Consider the following 21,149-nt stretch of genomic DNA (forward strand, 5'->3'; position numbering starts at 1 on the left):
TTTCACTAACCTAACGTTTGACAGAGAAAGAAAGGGAATTCCATGCAAGTTTGGTCCTGAAGTTCCCTGTCAACTAACTTGGCTGTTTTTGCATATAATTGCTATCCTCCTTCAAATTGGCATTGTCTTCATGACCATTTCTCCCATCTTGTATAACCAAAACTTGCTATATTTATTGCCAAAAACAAGGACAATGAGATTACTTTGATGAGAAAACAAGTTTACAAATGATGGGATTTACAACTTAAGAATCATGATATTTCATATTTGAATATTGTGCTCTCTAATGAATAAATAGTCTTTACAAGTAAAATCATACATCTATTATTACTAAAGTCTCTAGGAAGAGAGAATTCTCTCTAGTAGTAGTTACATGGACTGTCACTTTCATTAAGTGTGTGATTCATAAGTGTTAGAGGAACGCTCCATACAACTATTACAAGTGATACATTCTTCTAGGAATGATTTGTTATTTAAAAAATAAGGGAGTTAATCACAACTATTTATCCTAAATTAGGATATTTTGCAAAATTTCCACTAAAAAAAGGGTATTTACAATATGTTCTAAATAATAAAAATCCTGCAAATACAATCCCTCATATGCTAATTTAGATGACAGAGTAAACGTTGTAAAAATTAATCTTGAAGTAGATGCTGATTATTAAATTAATCAAAGGTGTACAAGACTTTCATAATTAAACATGGATAGCTTGAATTTAAAAATAAAATAAAATTGTGAGAGTAGCCCATCCCAAAGAAGTGATGAGACAATCATGATCCAGAAAAACTTCTCATCTATTGTCACACCTACTTTATAATATGTCATACTAATCGCTAACTCGTGTTAATCTTGATTTATTTACAATAGTCATCATATCATAAAACAGGAGGGAACATTAATAATATTCAAATTGTAGCAATTGAAACTTGCAGAACAATCTTCTTAAAAAAACATGCATAATAAATTAAGTACTATCCAACAAATATTTGTAACTTTTTGGGAATAAATGTTAAGTGAGCACAGTTTTTCTAAGATGTATATGAATGTTTTGCAAACGTAACTTTCATTTATTTTTATAAGAAGATTTAAACAATTCTTTATTTCTTCTTCTTTGATTGCACATTAGGATTCTAATCTCAAAAATCCCTAACCTCAATATATGAAACATTCGATTATTAAACGAAAAATATCAATTAAACAAAAATTAGAATATGAAAAACAAAAGAACTCACTATACAAAAATTTAAATAAAAATTAGAATATGAAAAACAAAAGAAATAATAGCTAGAAAGAGAAATTGACATACCTTGAGGGCAAAGAGTTTTGTAGAAATAAAAGATTGTCATACCTTTATGACAATCTTATTCTTGAAAATCCTAATAACAGAGGGAGTGGGAAAGAATTCCTAGGCAGATCTAAGAAAGAATAACTAATTACTTAATTGAAAATAAAGCCAAACAAAATAAAATTAGTAGAAATCTTAATAAGAGTTAGATTCGGAAAAGAATTAATAGTTTAATTAAAACCCCTTTCTTTGGGTTTAGATTTTGTCAAATAAATGAAGAATTAAAAGAAAATGTGATCACTCCAAACCTTTTGTGTTTATATATTATGAAGTCAACAATAATAGGCTTATATTAGATTAAATAAACTCACTTTCAAAAAAAGAAAAAAGGTATTGTTTTAAACGGTTGTCGATTTCAGTGTCCAGCAACAAAACGACATGCCACACTTCCTAATATAGGCAGGCGAAGAGAGAGAGAGAGAGAGAGAGAGAATGCCGTTGGGGAAGTACTACTGCGACTACTGCGACAAGGAATTCCAAGACACCCCATATGTTCGGAAACGCCATCTCCAAGGTCTCCAACACCTTAGAAACAAGGCTCTCTGGTTCGACTCCTTCCAATTCAAAGGTCTCTCCTTTTTCTTCATCTTCTTCTTCTCTCTCTGTCTCTATGATTCTCTCACTTTTTTTTTTTTTTACGAAGTTGCTTTTTTCATTGCAGATGCTAACCAGGCTTATACTGAAGGATTTGGCAAAGGGGTCTGCAACCGCTTTGTCAAGACGGTACCTTTTTGAAAATCTGTGTCTAAATTGCAATTTCTTTGGTTACCCATGTCGTTTTATTGGATATTGGATAATGGGTTCATGGCAGAATTTGGATTAGCTTTTGTTTTTTCTTTGATTACCCAAGTTGTTTTATTGGATACTGGATAATGGGTTGAAGGCAGAATCCATATTAGCCTTTTGCTTTGATTACCCAAGTTGTGTTGTTGGATGTTGGATAATGGGTTTATGGAAGAATTTAGATTAGCTTTTACTTTTTCTTTGGTTACCCAAGTTGTTTTGTTGCATATTGGAAAATGTGTTGATGGAAGAATTTAGATTAGCTTTGTGGTAAATTGCTGTGATTGTAGTGGTTGAGCTTTTGCTAGCTCTGTGTAATTGTGTCTTGCTAATCATTGTACTGTTTGTACATGTATGAGGTAAAATAAAATCTGCTCATTTATCTTTAAAAAGAATAAAGATTAGCTTTTGGGTTTTTTTTGATTACCCAATTTGTGTTTTTGGATATAGAATAATGGGTTGAAGGCAGAATCTTGATTAGCTTTTTATTTTTCTTTGATTACCCAAGTGGCCAAGTTATTTTGATGGATATTGGAATTGGAGACTGGGTTTAGACCAGCTTTTTGGTTTTCTTTGATTACCCAAGTCATTTTGTTGGACATTAGACAATGGGTTGAGGGTAGAATTTAGATATCTTTTGCTTTTTCTCTGAGTACCCAGGTTGTTTTATTGTATTTTAATTAATGGGTTGGAGACATGATTTATATTAGCTTTTGTGTTTTCTTTAATTACCCAATTCAGTTTCATTGGATATTGAGTAATGGGTTGAAGGAAGAATTTAGATAGCTTTTTCTCTTTCTCTAATTGTTTAAGTAGTTTTATTGTGTCATAAATAATGGATTGGAGGAAAATTTTACTTTAGCCTTTTGTATTTTTTTTACTGGTTAGGTAAGTTTAAGTTTATTTTTTCCTTATGACCTTTAGGTCGACCAACACTTCTTGGTGTTTCCAAAGGAAATGTCCAGAGTTCGAATCCCCTCACATAAGATGTATCAAAAAAGTTTTAAGTTTATTTCTAAGTGCAAAATGGGTTGGAGGTAGAGTTTAACTTGGCTTTTGTTGTGGAAATTTGAGCTTGTTGTCTTTGAGTACTAAAGTAATTTTATTACATACTGAGTAATGGGTAGGGGGGAGTTTATGTTTACGTTTGGTTTGGGAATTTTAATTCGGTTTTCTTTGGTTGCCCAATTAATATTAGTTGATAATGAAAAATTGGGCGATGATCTTGCATTGGCTTTATAGCTTTTGGAATAGAAATGATTTGGCCTTGAATTAACATGTTTTTTTTTTTGGCATGATGGGAGTAAAGGGGTTTTGCCAGTATGGAGATTCTTGCAAATATGTTCATCCCAAGAACAACTTAGCAAATGTTAATAATCAAGGCATATCAGGTAAATTATGTCCCTAATATATATTATTCTCTTTAATTCTTTTTACTTATTTTTACAGGCTATTTTTCTTTTTAATTTTCTATTTATCTTATGAATTAAAATAAATCTGATTAATACTGTATCTTAAATTTGTTATAAAGCTCTTATTTCTATAAAAAAAGAAAAAAAGAAATGGGGTGTGGAAATATTCAAAACTGTATCTGGGTTAATAATGACATATATGTTAGATAACTGTTAACAATGATGCTATTAGATAACTAACTTTATCAAACATCAGTGACAGGCTTTGTGGATAACAATCAGTCACCAATTATCCCTGGAAATCAGTTGGTTGGAGGCAGTTTTTCAGGTAAGGATACATTGTATGTTTGCTTAGACTTGAGCGTTTGTTTGTCAATGGTTGCATTTGTTATAGTTTTTGGATTATTATTTTTTTCTTATGTTATTGTTAGACTTAATGTGGTATACAAACTATGCATAAAGCCTACTGCTGTTCAATCTTGAAGGAATGGGGCTTACTTTCTTTATTCCTTTTTTAGTAAATGTAGCATGTGGTCATCAGCTTATATTCTGTCATCTGTCATAGACATTTTTATATTTATTTATGTAGCTTTATTTTCTACGTTTCAGACTACTTTTACTCCAAATGCTTATGTTTCATCATTGTGATTCACAGGGGATGTAGTACGAGATAATATGGGAATGTCATGGGGCAATTTACCTCCATCTCTAAAGCCTCCTCCTGAGGGTGGATATCCTTCTCTTCCCTCTGTCGATTGGGGATAGGTCTGCTACTTCATTTAGTCACCTTTTTGTGTGGTGCCAGTAATAGAGTTCCTTCTATATTTTCTATCACCTTTCCTCGACATACTTGATATGGTTACAATGTAAATTGAGATATGTGTGGATATAGGTTCATGCAGCTTTCTGTATGTGATAGTTGAGTGGAACATGTTGCTCTTTTTTCCTCTATTAAGGAAAAAGAAAGGAAGTGTTTTTGATGTGGGAGGTGTAACAAAAATTTTATTTTAATTTACTTCTATTTCCTTTTGGAAATCAATTGTATTTTTATTGGTCAAATGGATTTTATTTTAGGTCTTAGTACTTAATTAATTTTATTAGTATAATTTTTAATTTCCTAGAGTCAAGGGTAGTTTTGTAATTCAACGATGGGGATTTCCCAAGTCAATTAAAATTAGAATTAGGGTTTTGTCCTAGTAGTTTATATAAGCATAAAATTGTACTTCTATGGAGACAGTTTATAGCTTGATTGGAAAAAAAATCGCTTGAAATTCTTCCAATGATCTGGTGCCTACTCCACTCAACCAAGTGTTGACTCTTAGAGGTTCTCTCTTGCTTGGTGCTGACTCTAAGTCTAAGCAAGCTTATATGTTGACTCTTAGGTTACCTATCCTTTAGTTTATATTCTTCAATTTTGTTGTTGCATTGTTTTGGTTTTGTCCTGCATCAATGCTCCTTCAATCAGCATGTTACTTGTTGCTTGTTTGCTTTATATAAACTTTTTGAATCCAGTGGTTGCCTCTGACTTGTTTTAGGCTACTTTAACACCTTTGAAATTAAAGTGTTTCTGGAATCTACATATTGAATATTTTGCAATGCCAAGAAATGCAATAATTTGGAAAGGAAAAAAAATGTAAAGCTGAACATGAATACATCGCAGTGCCCAACTTATAGGTACAAGTAGGAGGGATGTCACCAGTGTGATAATTCACGTCACTTTGATTATAATTGTAACTGAATGCATTTTTTATAGTCTGGAGTCATTTTGATTTAATCTAGTTCAGATTTACCCTATATATTTGTGCTGTTCGCTTGTTTTGCCTTGCTCCTTAAACACTTCCCATCTTTGCTTCTTGACATCCATTACTCTATATGGGAGGGGGTGAATTGTGTCTCAGCACAACAAAGAAGACAGAGGCAAGGCTGGCAAACAGCAAGCACATTGCAGACAAAATGAGTATGTCCAAATCTATCCTCTCATGGCTCAAGCTTCTTAAAGTTTCCAACCTATCCCACACATAAGAACCATCTTGCAATCTTGGACAATTGCACTGTGATCCACACCCCTCTGTATTACAGTAGAAACTGATTGAGGTCATCACATTGCTTACTGGAATGGGTTACTCCAATACATCCATCTGTAAAACTTTGTCAGATAACAGAACAACCACACCTGAAGCTGACACCCACAGTGATGTCACAATTGACATGGCAAATGCAGCTAGTGTTGGCACTGGTGCTAGGAAAGTGATCATCATTCCAAAATAAGTTAGGCATAGTGTAAACAGGAAGAGCACTGTCCGGTACTTGATGAATTCTGAAGGGGATTGTGTCCCAATACCTGCCATCCCATTCCCAATTCCTACAACTGCAAGTGTTGCCATGAGAAAGTAAGGAATCTCACCCACTGCCCATGATATCGGATAAAATACTGGAAGATACATTCCAGTCCTTTTCTCTCGGAAATAGACCAACCTGTCTGTGCCAATCTGGGGTATGAAATTGTTTGCTGAGATCACTCCTATGAGTATAACTTGCATGTATATATATAGTGTACGTGATGTAGCACCATATATGTCCTTATATTCAATCTGAAAGTAGAGGGAACCCATCAGGAGACCAATCATCACACACCCGGTAAGTCTAGCATATGTATATTGAACATTCCTCCATAAGAATCTTTGTGTTCTTAGTATTACCAAAATGGCTTGCCATGAATATGGAGCTGGATAAGTAGAAGATAGATAATTTCTTCTTATGTTCTTGATCGACTTCTTTATATTGCAAATTTCTTTGTTATTCATCTCACACAGAGAGCTGGCTTGGTAGATTTGTGAAAAATTTAGGGAAGGAGTGTCCCTCTTTTTGGTTCCTATGCCAAGAGCTCCCATGATAAACCTAACTGGACTATCTCTTCTGGAATAATGGGGGGCCTTTGGGATTGATGTGAAATAATGTAGCAAGTCATTGCAGTTAGATCCTACTGGGCCAAAGTATGCTTGATTTCCCTCTCGTGTTAGAATGAGTGCTAGGTCAAAGAATGATAGCGTGCGTGCATTAGGGTGTGTTAGAGTAGAAATAATGACCCGACCTGAATTTGACACCTGAGAGAGAATGTTGAGGATGGCCAAGGTTCCATTAGTATCAAAACCAGAAATTGGTTCTTCAAGAAGGAGAATACTTGGGTTGGCAGCCAGCTCAACTGCAATGGTTATCTTTTTGGCTATTTCAAATGTCTTTCCAGTGGCATTGCGAAGATGACCTACAAGTTCATTGGAGTAGGGCAGTAGACCAAGTTGGTTGAGAACCAACTCAACATGAATGCGGCGGCTTGTGGCACTAATCTCTTGGCCAAGATGGAGTGCAGCACTGAATTGTAGGGATTCACGGATGGAGAGGTAAGGTTGGTGAGCATCAAGCTTCTCAACATAACCTATTAGTCTGGAGAAGGTAGTGCCTATCCCCAAACCATTTGCCTAGAGATTGCCATTGAGGCTGCCGCTTGCTGGTATCCTTCCAGCCAGGCATTTGAGGAGTGTGACCTTACTTGTTTGATTACCACCTAACAAGGCTAGCATGGTGTGGGGTCTTGCATAGCCTGTTATATTGTTGAAAACTGCTGTGCCTTCTTTAGCTCCCTCATCATACCTGATGCACCACTTAAGTGTGAAAAAGTATCTCATGGGGATCAACCCTTTAATTTTTTATAGTTCAACTGGGAATTTTCCCCCTATTTTTTTGTTTGGCAGGCTATTGTTATTACTTTTATTATTTCTTGTTGTAGACAATTTGTTTTAGGGAATTGTGACAGGTAATTATATAATTGTTTTTTGGGTACAATTTGGAGATTGGGACTCCTAAGGTTGGGTTAGGAGTAGGGAACAAACCTTGCGAATGATAAATCCTCAAAGAGTGGAGTTGCCTGCTTCACTGGAATGCCTACACCGTGCCTTTACAGGTCAATTCGAAAATCCTCAATCCATTTCTCAACTCCGCCATTGTCCTTCATTCCTTCTTGTTGTGAAATTAAATGTTGGCTATTGCTGTTGTATGACTGAAATTCTTTCTCTCTGTCTTCCTCATATTTTCTTATTATAGGGGTCTTTTTGAGACGGGGCAGAGACTGACTCATCCCCATGAACTCTATCTTCTTTAGCCTCAACACTGTTAACAAGTTGGCAATTCCTATCCATCCCAAGAGAATAACATAAGGAAGCCATGGTATCTTAGCATCCTGTGAAAGCTCATAAAAGACCATGTAGGCTTTTCTAACTGTCATTGATGGGGATTGATCACAGAAAGGAAGTTCACCATGGTACTTTGAGCAGGGCTCTGTGTATCCCTCGTTAAACTGGAGCCTGCAAAATGAGACATTGGCCCAGTGAATCGGGTTCAGGTAAACAAGCCACTTCCAGTAAGTTGGAATGTTGGATGGAAAGATCACAAAGCCACTGAAGAGTTGGAAGACCGAGACAAGTAGACCTGCATGAAGTACATGAATTACATAATGGGTTTCATACCTGATGTAAAAGTAGTGCTATCTCAAGCAGCATTCACTCAAAAAGAACTTTAAAAAATATTGACTGTTTTATGTATATATGAGATTGATGAGGTGATTATGATAATACATTTTTTTCCCAGGAGCTTGGCAATTTTGAGAATTTTCTAAATGAATTTTAAGGATGCATCATTGTTTGCAATCTATGTATCTATGCAACTGGTTTAAGAACTTCTGCAGTGAACATGCTCATGCTGTGGGACATCAGGTCCTTCCATTAGCGTTTAATTTTGGAGATTCAAAATCCAAACAATGCAGTGTTGATGCTTTTGGATAGCAAAAACCACCTTTTTGCAGGATGGGACTTATTTGAATTTCTTTCATTTCCATTAAGGTCCTAATAATAACTTGTGGAAGTCATCATCGTAAGTTAGGAAAACTGTTTTCAAAGAAGCAGAAGTACCTGCTAAAGCATTCCCAACTTCTTGAATTGAAGAGATAGCACTGATAAAGAAGAATACTGATGAGCCAAAGTATGCTACTAAGAATAAGAGCATTAGATACTCAAAGAATGGTGCCCCATTTCCTGCCATTGATAGCCCTGCTAGAAAATAAACACAGAGTATATGCGAGTGCCTGCAAGAATTATTATGTCTGAGTTATTTGAAAGCTATAAATATTTCAATAGGGAAAAGTCATTGAGAAGATTACTTCTATGAGAGTCTGTGGGAGATTGACTATGGAATGAGCTGTGATATATGATGAAGTTCTGAAGAATCTCTGGGCCCTGTGCTTGTAAAATATTGGCCTTTGGAGCATGTAGAGAGGAAGCTGTACAAGATTTAGGAGCATAATACTCATGGTGGATACAAACCCAAGGGCCCTTACGGAATTCATTTGCTGTTGGTCATATTGACCCCCAAGTTTGTAAAACAGTGTTCCTGCAAATATTCTCAGCATAATTGCCTGCGAAGTTTAAAAATGGGTTAGTTTTTACTATTCTTTGTTTCTCTTTTTGCTGTACCAAACTTGTAACATTTGACCTTGGTGGCAGCAATTCCAACAACTCATGCCACCAAACACCATGGTTCAAGGAAGATTGGTGGGATTCTTTTTATTTATTTATATATTTTTAACTAAGTATGAGATACTTAATGAAATAAAGATCAGGGTTTTCCTTCCACATTGGTTCTGTCGACGTGGCTTTTCTAGATATTCAATAACTTGAAATTTTGACATGTCAGATGATTTTTGTGATCTCCATGAGCGGGGAAAGCTGTGAAGATATGGTAGTATTAACCTGGAATAGCCTTAATTTGATTATAGCATGAAGCCTTTTGGTGATCTTGATTTGCCTGTAAGTCAAAGTCTTGGTTGATTGCAACCATGTTTGTACAAAGGGCCTTTGGAACTGCTTCCACTGAGCTTGATACTCCTCCTAAATAACAGATAACCTCTGTAAGTACAAATCATGTAGTATATCTTTTGTTTCTCACATTGGTTGTAATGTCAGTATTTTTCATTACATTTGAAAACCAATAAGCTGATCATCTCATTAGTCCTTTCTTGTTGGTAGGAAAAGCTTTTTATATACCTGTTCTTTACAGCGCTCAACTTGGAGGCAAGTGTGACCACTTGCCTGCTTCAAAATAGCATGTGCATGTGAGGCACGATTGTGCTTAATTATTTGAGATCCCACTGATAGGTATTGCATTTCTTCATTGTTCATAGATATTGCTGTGATCACATCCCCGACTAGAACTCTTCCAGTGCTTTCAATCCCCCCTGAGTGCCCTACTTTGGTAGAGAGTTTGGACACCACTAGTTCTGAAATCATGTTAGCAATCAGTAATTGTTGGAATAAGCTGCTTCGGTTAAATTCTTGAATCAGTTCCAGCTGCATATATAGAGTTTACTCTGACAGGTTATTGATATTCTCATGGAACAATTTCTTTACCTGTCTCTCTTCTTGTCTATGCGTTGACTGTGCTATGGTATTTGGATGGCGTTTTAAGGGACAACCCAATCCCAGGCTCACTTTCCACCCAGTAGGTGTGCTTCGCATCATCTCCTTTAACAATTCTCATTATATCTTTGTAGTGATCTGATGCTCTGTAGCACTCTACTAGCTCTTCTAGTGTTAAGGGTGTTGCTCCAGGTACAATATATTGTGAACCGTCTCCAGCTGCAATATCTTCAAGAAACTCACTGGACTCCACATATGATGGTTTTATGTATCTGAACAATTAACAAGTGTTACTGCTTTCTAATGTTATGTTGAACATAGTTACTTATAAAGAAGTGTGTGCACATATTAGCTTGGCTGTGACTACTTCCATGTTACTGTATACTAACCCGAGTTTGGCAAAGTAAGGAATGGCATCTTGACGGGGGCCCTGGAACAAAATGTGTCCATCAGTGAGCAATATAATTCTATCGAAAAGATCGAACACTTCCTGAGAGAGTTGTGTCAGTGACATGATTGCTGAAGATTGCTGAATCCTGCTAATAGTTCTTTGGTGTCAACTAGGTCATACGTAGCTGCTAGATCACACCCAGAAAATGGTTGGTCATAAATCATAACAGAATATGTTCCAAGTGCTAACTCAGCCGTAGTGAGCTTTTGGCGATCAGCATCGGATATTGCCTCTCCAGTGAGGTTGTTTTCTGTATGTTTCAAACTTAAGATTTCTAACACATATTCCAAAAATGGATCCTGTCCCTCTACTAGTGCATGTCCAAAGAGCTTTCTCATCTCAGGAGTGAAGTTCTCTGGCTGAAGCCCCTGAGTGCAGTCCCTAGCAAACTCAAGCGTCTCTCGAACTGTTAAAAATGGGCCGTGTCTGCAATTTTACAAGTAAGAGAAAGTGAAAATGCCAACTAGTAATCTTTAATTTAATTATTGTGAAGTTAGTAAATTTGTGTGCACATAAGTATGGATCTATGTTAACACATTTAGATGTCGGATGATGCTTATTCGAAAACTATGAAGTCAAATGACTACTTTGTGTGTTCATTCATGGTTGCTCTAATAAGATATTTAATTTGTCAATTTTAATTAAATTTTGATTAATACTGGTGTTTGGATGCCCATATGGTATGATAAATGTATACATGTTCCAAAATTTGGTCATTGTGTGCTTACATATTAAGCTGGTTGCTAATATATGCAATGAGTCTACTGAGACGAATGTCAGAGGCATATTTGTTGTTGTACATGACTGCACCTTCCACTATTGAGTTCTTATTTCCACTGGCTCTACCTGCCAGAATTTCTAGGAGAGTACTCTTGCCACTGCCTGTAAGATTAATTAATGGATAAGTTCAGTAGCAGCGAAATGTCTAATCATATAAGGGCTATTGTACTGCAGGTGAATGAAGAAAGATGTATTTATTGTAGCATAAAAAAGTCAAGCAAATATGCGTTAGAAATTATATCAAATGGTCCAATTGTGAAATCTTAGAATTCAATTACTATACAAGTAATCTTTTTTTGGCATTTTGGAATAAGCCTAATGGAAATTCTGAATATGAACGCATATAAAATACATACATATGAAAATAAATCTTAATTTATAGGGCTACTTGTTTGTAGATAGAAAGTTTCAGGATGCAGTTTCAAAGAGTTCTAGGTTGCAGGGATTTCTTTCTCTAATATGGTGCTGCTAACTTCGTGTAATTCCTAAGAGATGAGAGCATAATTTTCTTTTTGACATTACTGGTGCAACTTGTTTTTTCATTGAGAAAGACTAATCTAAAGCTTAAATTTTAATCTGGGCACTTAATAAAGAGGATTTCTCACTTCTTTCTCTCATTAAGTGCAAAAGAATTTCATCTCACATGGCTTCATCCTTTATGAAGTTCTTGAGCACAACTTGCAATTGATCTCAACATTTTACAAATTAGTGTCCTGCTCAGTATATAGCTTTAGTTCCAATTCTTTTTATTTGTGCTTAGGAGTAATATATGTTCTGGCCAATAGATCTTAATTATTAAATTTTAGATTGTATTTATGTTTCTACCTGTAGGCCCTAGTAGGAGGGTCATGGATCCAACAAAACAACCCACCAGTTTGTTTCCAAATGTTTCATATGAATCCATTGTTGGGTATCTCAAACTTCCTTCTGTACTTTAAGTCTGAAAAGCGGACTACTTGCACAATTTTCCAATCCATTGAAGTTGCATGATAATTGGGCCTTATAGATGTATTAGGTTTAGAGTTAATTGGCACCAAGGAATAGCATAGTCTACTGTACAGATAAAGTTTAGCACTCAATAATTATCTCATGTATTGGCTATATACATTCTTCCTCTTACAGTGTGTGAATTCTACAATTGTCATGCAGTGAGAAGAAAGATGCATATATATGATATATGCAATAAGTTCTCCTCAGCATTGGTTACTTGAATTATAAACATATGGGCTGTTAAATGATAGAAGACCTAAACTCCACAAAAGTTGTATATTGGATGAGTTTCAAATATATGATCTTTCAACTAAAATCGCTTGGGTGTGTTTGGCTTACGGAATCTGAACAAGATTCTTACCTTTTTAGGAATTTAATGAGAGTGTCATGTATTGTTTGCTAATTATGTGATGCATTCGAGAACCATTGATATATGCAATAGACCAAAAAAAAATCCCTAGAGTATAGTTGATATGGCACTATGCACAAATAAAAGCAAGCCACCTAATATTAAATTTGACCGTTTCACATGACTCTTAGTTTGTGTCAAATTTTTTGTATTAGGTAGTTTATTTTTATTGGTGTGGGATATTATATTAGTTTTATTATAAGAGTACATAATAATTACTCATCAACCATCAAAGACTACTATAACAAAACCCTTAGTCTATATCATCATTTTAGCATTTCTTCTTTTTCCTTTTTAGAAAATCCCATCTAAACTCTCAAGAGTGTATCCCCAACTATCAAATTATCCCTTCTCCTTTATAAAAGAAAAACTATCAATATGTGTGTGTGCGCGCGCGCAATCTAACCATGTTCTATCTAATCTATCCGACAATCTTCTCTGTTACTCTTGTCTTTAACCTTAATATAGTTTACTTATTCTTAAAAAAAAAAAAAAACAAAAAACAAAAAATTCTCAAGAGTATATCCTGTGTTTTTTTTTAAAAAATAATAGGGGTATCATACATCATACATTTTTATGTGTCTAGTCTTTTTGCCAGACCAGGTTTAAAAATCTTGTAAGCTCATGACAATGATAAAAAAAAGATACTCAGTGTTGTTAAATTGTACTACATCGGTAAGGTTTGATATTGAGAAGTGGTTTATTACTTGCTCCGCGATACTAATTACCGCATGTAGATTTGGTGTTGGTGTGTGAGTGTATTCCCTTATCTCATCTCCTTCCCCTGTATATGTGTGTGTGCGTGTGTGTTTCTCAAATAATAAAAAAATAGAATAATGGTCAATGTTAATATAAGTGTCACTAAACTTTAGTTTAATCCATAATCAAATGCAAGCAAAGTTAAAACACAATGTATGACATAGGAACTATCTCAATCAGAAACTAAAAAAAATAATCAAATGCAAGCAAAGTTAAAACACAATGTATGACATAGGAACTATCTCAATCAGAAACTAAAAAAAATAAGGGTAGAGATTCCAGAGAAAGGGGGATGAAAAAAGGAGAAGAGAAAGCACTGTAGCAATCTCAACAACTCCTGTAACCATTGTCATCCAATATATACTAGAACAGAGCTCCTCAGACTGTGCTGAGAACAAACTTTCTCGCACAAACTAGGTTCAATTCTTGTTGGCTCATCATCCACAACCATATTAACTGTTATCCATGCATTAAAGCCTAGCTCTTTGACCCACTCTCTACAAATTTATTGTTCTAGGTTCACTAGGTCAAGATCCCTTACATTTTGAGCTTGGTCTGAAAATCGTGTCCCTACACTTATTATTCAATGACATAAATTATTTAGCTCTTTCTTTTCTAATATATCGAAACAAGTGTAATTCAATCCAATTCAATTAAATTAAACTGATCTGATTATTTGGCTTTGAAATTTTATTTTATTTTATTTTTTTCATATTGTAAGTTACACATGTATTCGGTGGATCTTGAATCCATAGCTAACTCTCCGGTCTCGAAAATCCTTCAAATAATTGGGTTATTTATGTCACTACATTTCACTATTTTTTTCATCTAAAGGCTACACTTTATGTGCGCATTTTTATTAACTTTTTTTAAAAAGTTAATTTGTTGAGCTATACATAAGCAAATAAGTTCATGGAAAAAAAAAAAAAAAACTAATTCAAATAGTTGCGTAATTGATCATGTTATTTCTTCTTCTTCTTCTTTTTATTTATTTATTATTTACTGATCCATGTTATTTCATCTTTTGATAATCTTTTTTTTTTTTTTTTGGTTTCTTAAACTCAAATAAATATTACATAAAGACGCTTCTTTTTTTGAAAAAAAAAAAATACACACACCCAAAACAGGAGATATGGACCAAGAAAAATGAAAAATAAAATAAAATAATTCAAAAAATAGATCAAACTAACACATGTTATGAACTTTTGAGAAGTAACAGTCGTACAAAAGCTGTTAGGATTTGAATACATGGTTAATGGAATTGAACATCTCTCAACTTAGTCAACTTTTTACTTTGTTACTAAATCCTTGCAATTAATTTTGTTGGACCTCTTAAAAAAGATGTACTAATATTTTATCTTAAAGGGGATATGATTGCACTGCTAGAAAGATCTTTGTCCTAGCCAATAAAAAAGTTAAACTAACAATTTTCATAATGCGGTCTCCACCTAATATTTTACTGCTCTTAGAATGTTGAAAACATCATAAAAAGAAGTTAGTTTAAAAATTCCAAATATTTTTTTTTTTATGGATAATAACACAAGTATTGAGTGAGTCTTGAATTCATTCTCTCTCCTTCCATTCCATTATTATTACGAACCAAAAATGTGTCATTTAAAAAAAAAGATTTATAAAAATTCAATGTCATTTGAACCAGAGTTTATTGACATAACTTTTGTTTATGAAAGCCAAAAATGACCGACTCAATCTTGCATGGTACACTACATAACTATAAGTCTAGCATACAAAACTTTTCATAACTCTTTTTTTATATGGATTGATAATGACATGACCTATTGTGATTAGTTATAATAAAAATAGTATTCATGATGAGAATTCATATAAATGTGATTTTATTCAAATCATAACTTTATACCTAAGTAAGTGGACCAGAAAAATGAAGGTTAACACATTCAAATATGCCATTTGGGTTTCATCACAGTGACGGTTAAAATACTCCTAGGTGCGTGGCATAAAGATACTTTTTTTTTTTTTACTGTTATCTTGAATGTGATCATTAAAGAATTTTTGTGCTAAGATTAATTAATACAGATGTACAAGTTACAAGACAATTTCTTAAATGTTCTAAGGCCAGCAATGCTGCAGTTAGGGGATTTGGCTATTATTACTGGGTCATGTGACAAATTTGTCAACTGCTGATTTTTCTAATTGCCTAGTTCACCTTACCCTAAAAATTGAAGAAGAAGACGAAGAAGAAGAATTCGTTTGGATAGAACTTATTGCTGAAAACTGAAAACATTGTAGCAAAATAATTTTTAAATGTGTGAATAGTGTCGTGAGATCCATTTTTAATGAAAAATTGTTGAAAAGTGAAGTTTGTGGGTCCCGTAAACAGTGCATGGGACCCATTGATGTGATGAAAAGGGCTGAAAAGTCAACAATGTACCGCTACTGTTTATGAACAGTAGCATGAACAATAAAAATTGTCCCCCTTGAAGCGTGCAGCAGCAAAAGAAAAAAGAAGAAGAAGAAGGAAACATGATGTACAAAACGCAAACGCACAATAAGTTGGATCCAAACGCCACCTTTGTCCCTGCCCACTAAATCAATATATATATATATATATATATATATATATATATATATATATATATATATATATATATATATATAAAAGCAGAAACCTCACGTGAGAGAGCACGAAATTTTGCCAAGTTGCACTCTATTTGAAAAGATAATTGATTTTTTTTTTTATAAATAAAATACATCATTTTTAATTTATTACACTTATTAGATGCCACATCAGTTATTTAATAACTCAACAAATTTTAATTAGTAATAAATAAGACTAATGGATAAGATAGAGGGGTGTTAATCATCAAAAACTCTTTGTTTTCCTTATTCCTCAATCTTAAGGTTTTCTTATGTTTATACCTACTCCTCTTCCCTTATAACTAAATGCCTACTCTTCCTAAACCACTACATGCCTTCTCCTATGCCTATGTTGCTAAATTACCGATTCTATGTTCTATAATTTGCACAAACTAAAATAGCATATAGATTATTTAAAAACACATGAAATCATATATAAATCACCAAATTAGAGTTTAAAATTATAACTAAATTTTAAAAAGAAATTTAGGCACATTTGCACAAAAATTCCATGTAACTAAGTCACGCTTAGAAATATTGGACCATTTTTCCTTTGTATAAATCGAAGGGTCCCAATGGGATGAGGGGACTAACAATTTTCTCTTCAAAACATTTGTTGTAGGAACACAAAAGTTTTCGATTGTAGACTTTTCACGATTAAAGAACATGAATTGCCAACTAATCAAACTAGAGTTTTTAGTACCTACAGCAATTTCACAACATCGAGAACAAATCCCAGTGTATACAATGTCAAATTTCATAGTCTCCTGTTACATCAAATGAGTGTTTAATTTTTCTCGCAAAGTATTGAATAGTAAAGCTTCTGAGCCTTAGTTTCAATTACAACTCTCAATCATATTGGACTTGGATGATACCTATCAACAACGTATCATTATGAGATGCAGAAAAAATTTGGAATGTACACAACGTTTAGTGTGAATGGGAAGAAATTTCATACAATTCCAATTGGTTAGGTTAGTAAGGGACCTATTCCAATTTAATGTTTCTAGAATTTTGTATACAAGTAATAATCAAGGAAACTTCCACCTAAAATAAGTCAGACTTTTGGCAAGAGAGAAAATTGATGTCTAGACAAATCAAGCTAAGGCCGACCAAAATGGACCATATTCTTAATTTCTTATCTCTATTTGTTCCATGTACAAGACTTATAGTCAATGCTTAGCGTATAAAAGTTGAACATCTTATCTAAAGTCCATCCTCTGAAAGCTTGAGAAAAAATTCATTTAAACTAACACAATATATAAATTATAAAGGAGTCAAAGAAAAATTGTCAAAAATAATAAAAATTTAATCTATACTTAAATTCTTATAAGGATGAACACAATAGCAATATCCTTTTTTTTTTTTTAAATAAAGATAAAAAAAATCTATACTTATTTTGTACGTATGATAAAGTCCTATCACAAAGTTTTTTGAGATTCATGTTGATTAGTGATTAGAAACAATGTGCGTGACGTCTTGCCAAGTAACGCTCTAATTTTGCATTTAACATTTTTTTTTAACCTCTTTCATTAAGTGTTTTTTACTATTACCCAAAAGTTTACACTAACTTATTTTACTGTTATCTCATTAGTCCCTCATTAATTGCCTAAACTTACATCATGCATTTCTCTCGTTCTCATGTCTTTTAGCATCCCCACCGTTTTAATATTTTTTTAAAAAGTAAAAAAATAATAGTTAAGAACTAATAGTAATAACTTACCAGATAAGGTCTTGGAGAGAGATAGAGAGACATAAAAATGTTATCGATTGTTAAATAAAACGCATTGTTTCACTGTAAAATCAAAACACATTGTTTCACTATAAAAGACTTGAGACTGACAAAATATTTGAAAGAGAGAGAGAAAAATCTGAGGGGACGTTGCCTCTGTAATATTGGCCCCCACCACCATCAAGACCTTAAACATGTACGGGTATTTTTATTTCTTTTTAAATTAGGAGATTAAATATGATTTAGGTTTAGGTAATTTGGTTGGATAGTTTTTGTTTTGGGTATATAAGTAGAGAGAATATTTGGTACGCAATGTAAAACCATATTCTACCATGGTTTGAAATTATCTATAAGACACGTGCATACACACTTGCCCACACCATGTTTTAATGTTTCACTATCAATGAGTGGAAGACAGTGAGAGAGTTGGACATACTTTTATTTCATAATATTAAATATGTGAACACAACACAAATTATTTGATTTTCACGGTCCTATTACTCTTTTGCATTTATTTTTTGTTTCATGATTTTAAAAAAACTTAATCTTACCTTTTTTTTAGGTTGAAAAATTAATCTTACCTTGAGAAGGCTATAAATATGCAGTGAAACAACAGTTATAAATTACACACACATAATCATTATAATTATTCAGTTCAAGGAATGAGTAAATATATATATATATATATATATATATATATATATATATATATATATATATATAAAAGCAGAGACCTCATGTGGGAGAGCATAAAGTTTTGCCAAGTGGCACTCTATTTGAAAAGATAATTGATTTTTTTTTGAAATAAAATACTTCATTTTTAATTTATTACACTTATTAGATGCCACATCAGTTATTTACTAACTCAACATATTTTAATTAGTAATAAACAAGACTAATGGATAAGATAGAGGGATGTTAATCATCAAAAACTCTTTGTTTTCCTTATTCCTCCGTCCTAAGGTTTTCTTATGTTTATGCCTACTCCTCTTCCCTTATAACTAAATGCCTACTCTTCCTAAACCACTACATACCTTCTCTTATGCCTATGTTGCTAAATTACCGAGTCCATGTTCTATAATTTGCACAAACTGAAATAGCATTTAGATTATTTAAAAACACATGAAATCATATAAAAATCACCAAATTAGAGTTTAAAATTATAACTAAATTTTTAAAAGAAATTTAGGCACATTTGCACAAAAATTTCATGTAACTAAGTCACACTTAGGAATATTGGACCATTTTTCCTTTGTATAAATAGAAGGGTCCCAATGGGATGAGGGGGCTAACAATTTTCTCTTCAAAACATTTGTTGTAGGAACACAAATGTTTTCCATTGTAGACTTTTCACGATTAAAGAACATGAATTGCCAACTAATCAAACTAGAGTTTTTATTATCTACAGTAATTTCACAACATCGAGAACAAATCCCAGTGTATACAATGTCAAATTTCATAGTCTCTTGTTACATCAAATGAATGTTTAATTTTTCTCGCAAAGTATTGAATAGTAAAGCTTTTGGGCCTTAGTCTCAATTACAACTCTCAATCATGTTGGACTTGGATGATACCTGTCAACAACATATCATTATGAGATGCAGAAAAAATTTGGAGTGTACACAACGTTTAGTATGAATGAGAAGAAATTTCATCCAATTCCAATTGGTTAGGTTAGTAAGGGACCTATTCCAATTTAATGTTTCTGGAATTTTGTATACAAGTAATAATCAAGGAAAATTGATGTCTAGACAAATTAAGCTAAGGCCAACCAAAATGGACTATATTCTTAATTTCTTATCTCTATTTGTTCCATGTACAAGACTTATAATCAATGCTTGGCATATAAAAGTTGAACATCTTATTTAAAGTCCATCCTCTGAAAGCTTGAGAAAAAATTCATTAAAACTAACACAATATATAAATTATAAAGAAATCAAAGAAAAATTGTCAGAAATAATGAAAATTCAATATATCCTTAAATTCTTATAAGAATGAACACAATAGCAATATCATTTTTTTTTAAATAAAGATAAAAAAATCTATTCTCATTTTGTACGTATGATGAAATCCTATCACAAAGTTTTTTGAGACTCATGTTGATTAGTGATTAGAAATTATAAAGGAATAATCATGAATATATATATATATATATATATATATATATATATATATATAAGTAGAGATCTTATGTGGGAGTGCGTGAGGTCTTACCAAGTAATGCTTTAATTTTGCATTTAGCATTTTTTTTACCACTTTCATTAAGTTTTTTTTTACTATTACCCAAAAGTTTACATTAACTTATTTTACTGTTATCTCATTAGTCTCTCATTAATTGCCTAAGTTTACATCACACATTTCTCTCTTTCTCATGTCTTTTAGCATCCCACCATTTTAATATTTTAAAAAAAGTAAAAATAATAATAATTAAGGACTAATAGTAATAACTAATGAGATAAGGCCTTGGAGAGAGATAGAGAGACATAAAAATGTTGTAGATTGTTAAATAAAATGCATTGTTTCTCTTTAAAATTAAAACACATTGTTTCACTATAAAAGACATGAGACTGGCAAAACATTTGAAAGAGAGAGAAAGACAAATCTGAAGGGATGCCGCCTCCGTCATATTGGCCTCCCACCACCATCAAGACCTTAAACCTCTACGGGTATTTTTTTTTCTTTTTAAATTAGGAGATTAAATATGATTTAGGTTTGGGTAATTTGGTTGGATAGTTTTGGTTTTGGGTATATAAGTAGAGAGAATATTTGGTACGCAATGTAAAGTCATATTCTACCATAGTTTAAAATCATCTATAAGACACATGCATACACACTTGCCCACACCATGTTTTAATGTTTCACTATCAATGAGTGAAAGACAGTGAGAGAGTTGGACATATTTTTATTTCATAGTGTTAAATATGTGAACACAATACAAATTATTTGATTTTCACGGTCTTGTTAGTCTTTTGTATTTATTTTTTGTTTCATGATTTAAAAAAAACTTAATCTTACCTTTTTTTTTTAGGGTGAAAAATTAATCTCACCTTGAGAAGGCTATAAATATGTAGTGAAACAACAGTTATAAATTGCGCACACATAACCATTATAATTATTCGATTCAAGGAATGAGTAAAAAATTTTTTTTGGAGGAATATTGTAGAATAAAAGTTGTTACAAAATGTCTTTCTCTCAGAGACCTCATGCAAGAGTGCATGAGGTCCTGCCAAGTGGGACTCTAATTTTGATTTAGCATTTTTTTACCTCTTTCATTAATTTTTTTTATTGTTACCCAAGAGTTCACATTATCTAATTTTACTGTTATCTCATTAATATCTTTTTAATTGCCTAAGCTTATATCACACCTTTCACTATTCTTCATGTCTTTTAGCATACCCACTGTTTTAGTG

At 33.0% G+C, this 21,149-nt stretch overlaps 1 protein-coding gene and 1 long non-coding RNA gene across 3 annotated transcripts in view; both read left to right on the forward strand.

Moving 5' to 3' along the window:
* LOC142627920 (uncharacterized) overlaps positions 1–10,976 on the forward strand; it is a 74,302-nt gene extending 63,326 nt beyond the window's left edge. Inside the window, exons 2-4 of one of the 2 annotated variants that reach the window (XR_012842964.1) lie at positions 9,284–9,497; positions 9,616–9,660; positions 9,771–10,976. This is a non-coding gene — a long non-coding RNA (uncharacterized LOC142627920). Of the gene's footprint in view, positions 1–9,044; positions 9,498–9,615; positions 9,661–9,770 lie in introns of those variants that run through there. The other variant, XR_012842963.1, reaches the window with a different exon arrangement.
* On the forward strand, positions 1,679–4,580 carry LOC142627917 (zinc finger CCCH domain-containing protein 3-like). Its single transcript, XM_075801819.1, has 5 exons — positions 1,679–1,914; positions 2,008–2,069; positions 3,439–3,520; positions 3,798–3,869; positions 4,197–4,580. The coding sequence occupies exons 1-5, from the start codon at positions 1,779–1,781 to the stop codon at positions 4,304–4,306; spliced, it is 462 nt and encodes a 153-aa protein (XP_075657934.1). The 5' UTR covers positions 1,679–1,778; the 3' UTR covers positions 4,307–4,580.
* Positions 10,977–21,149: the final 10,173 nt, after the last annotated feature.

The sequence above is a fragment of the Castanea sativa genome, chromosome 3 (genome assembly GCF_040712315.1).
Source record: "Castanea sativa cultivar Marrone di Chiusa Pesio chromosome 3, ASM4071231v1".
In the NCBI taxonomy this organism is placed as follows: Eukaryota; Viridiplantae; Streptophyta; class Magnoliopsida; order Fagales; family Fagaceae; genus Castanea; species Castanea sativa.

Bases quoted from the DNA above. Each gene is read 5' to 3' on its own strand.
- LOC142627917 (XM_075801819.1), top strand. From the start codon at position 1,779: ATGCCGTTGGGGAAGTACTACTGCGACTACTGCGACAAGGAATTCCAA. The intron at 2,070-3,438 runs GTACCTTTTTGA...ATGGGAGTAAAG, and splicing joins GCAACCGCTTTGTCAAGACG to GGGTTTTGCCAGTATGGAGA. The intron at 3,521-3,797 runs GTAAATTATGTC...ATCAAACATCAG, and splicing joins TAATAATCAAGGCATATCAG to TGACAGGCTTTGTGGATAAC.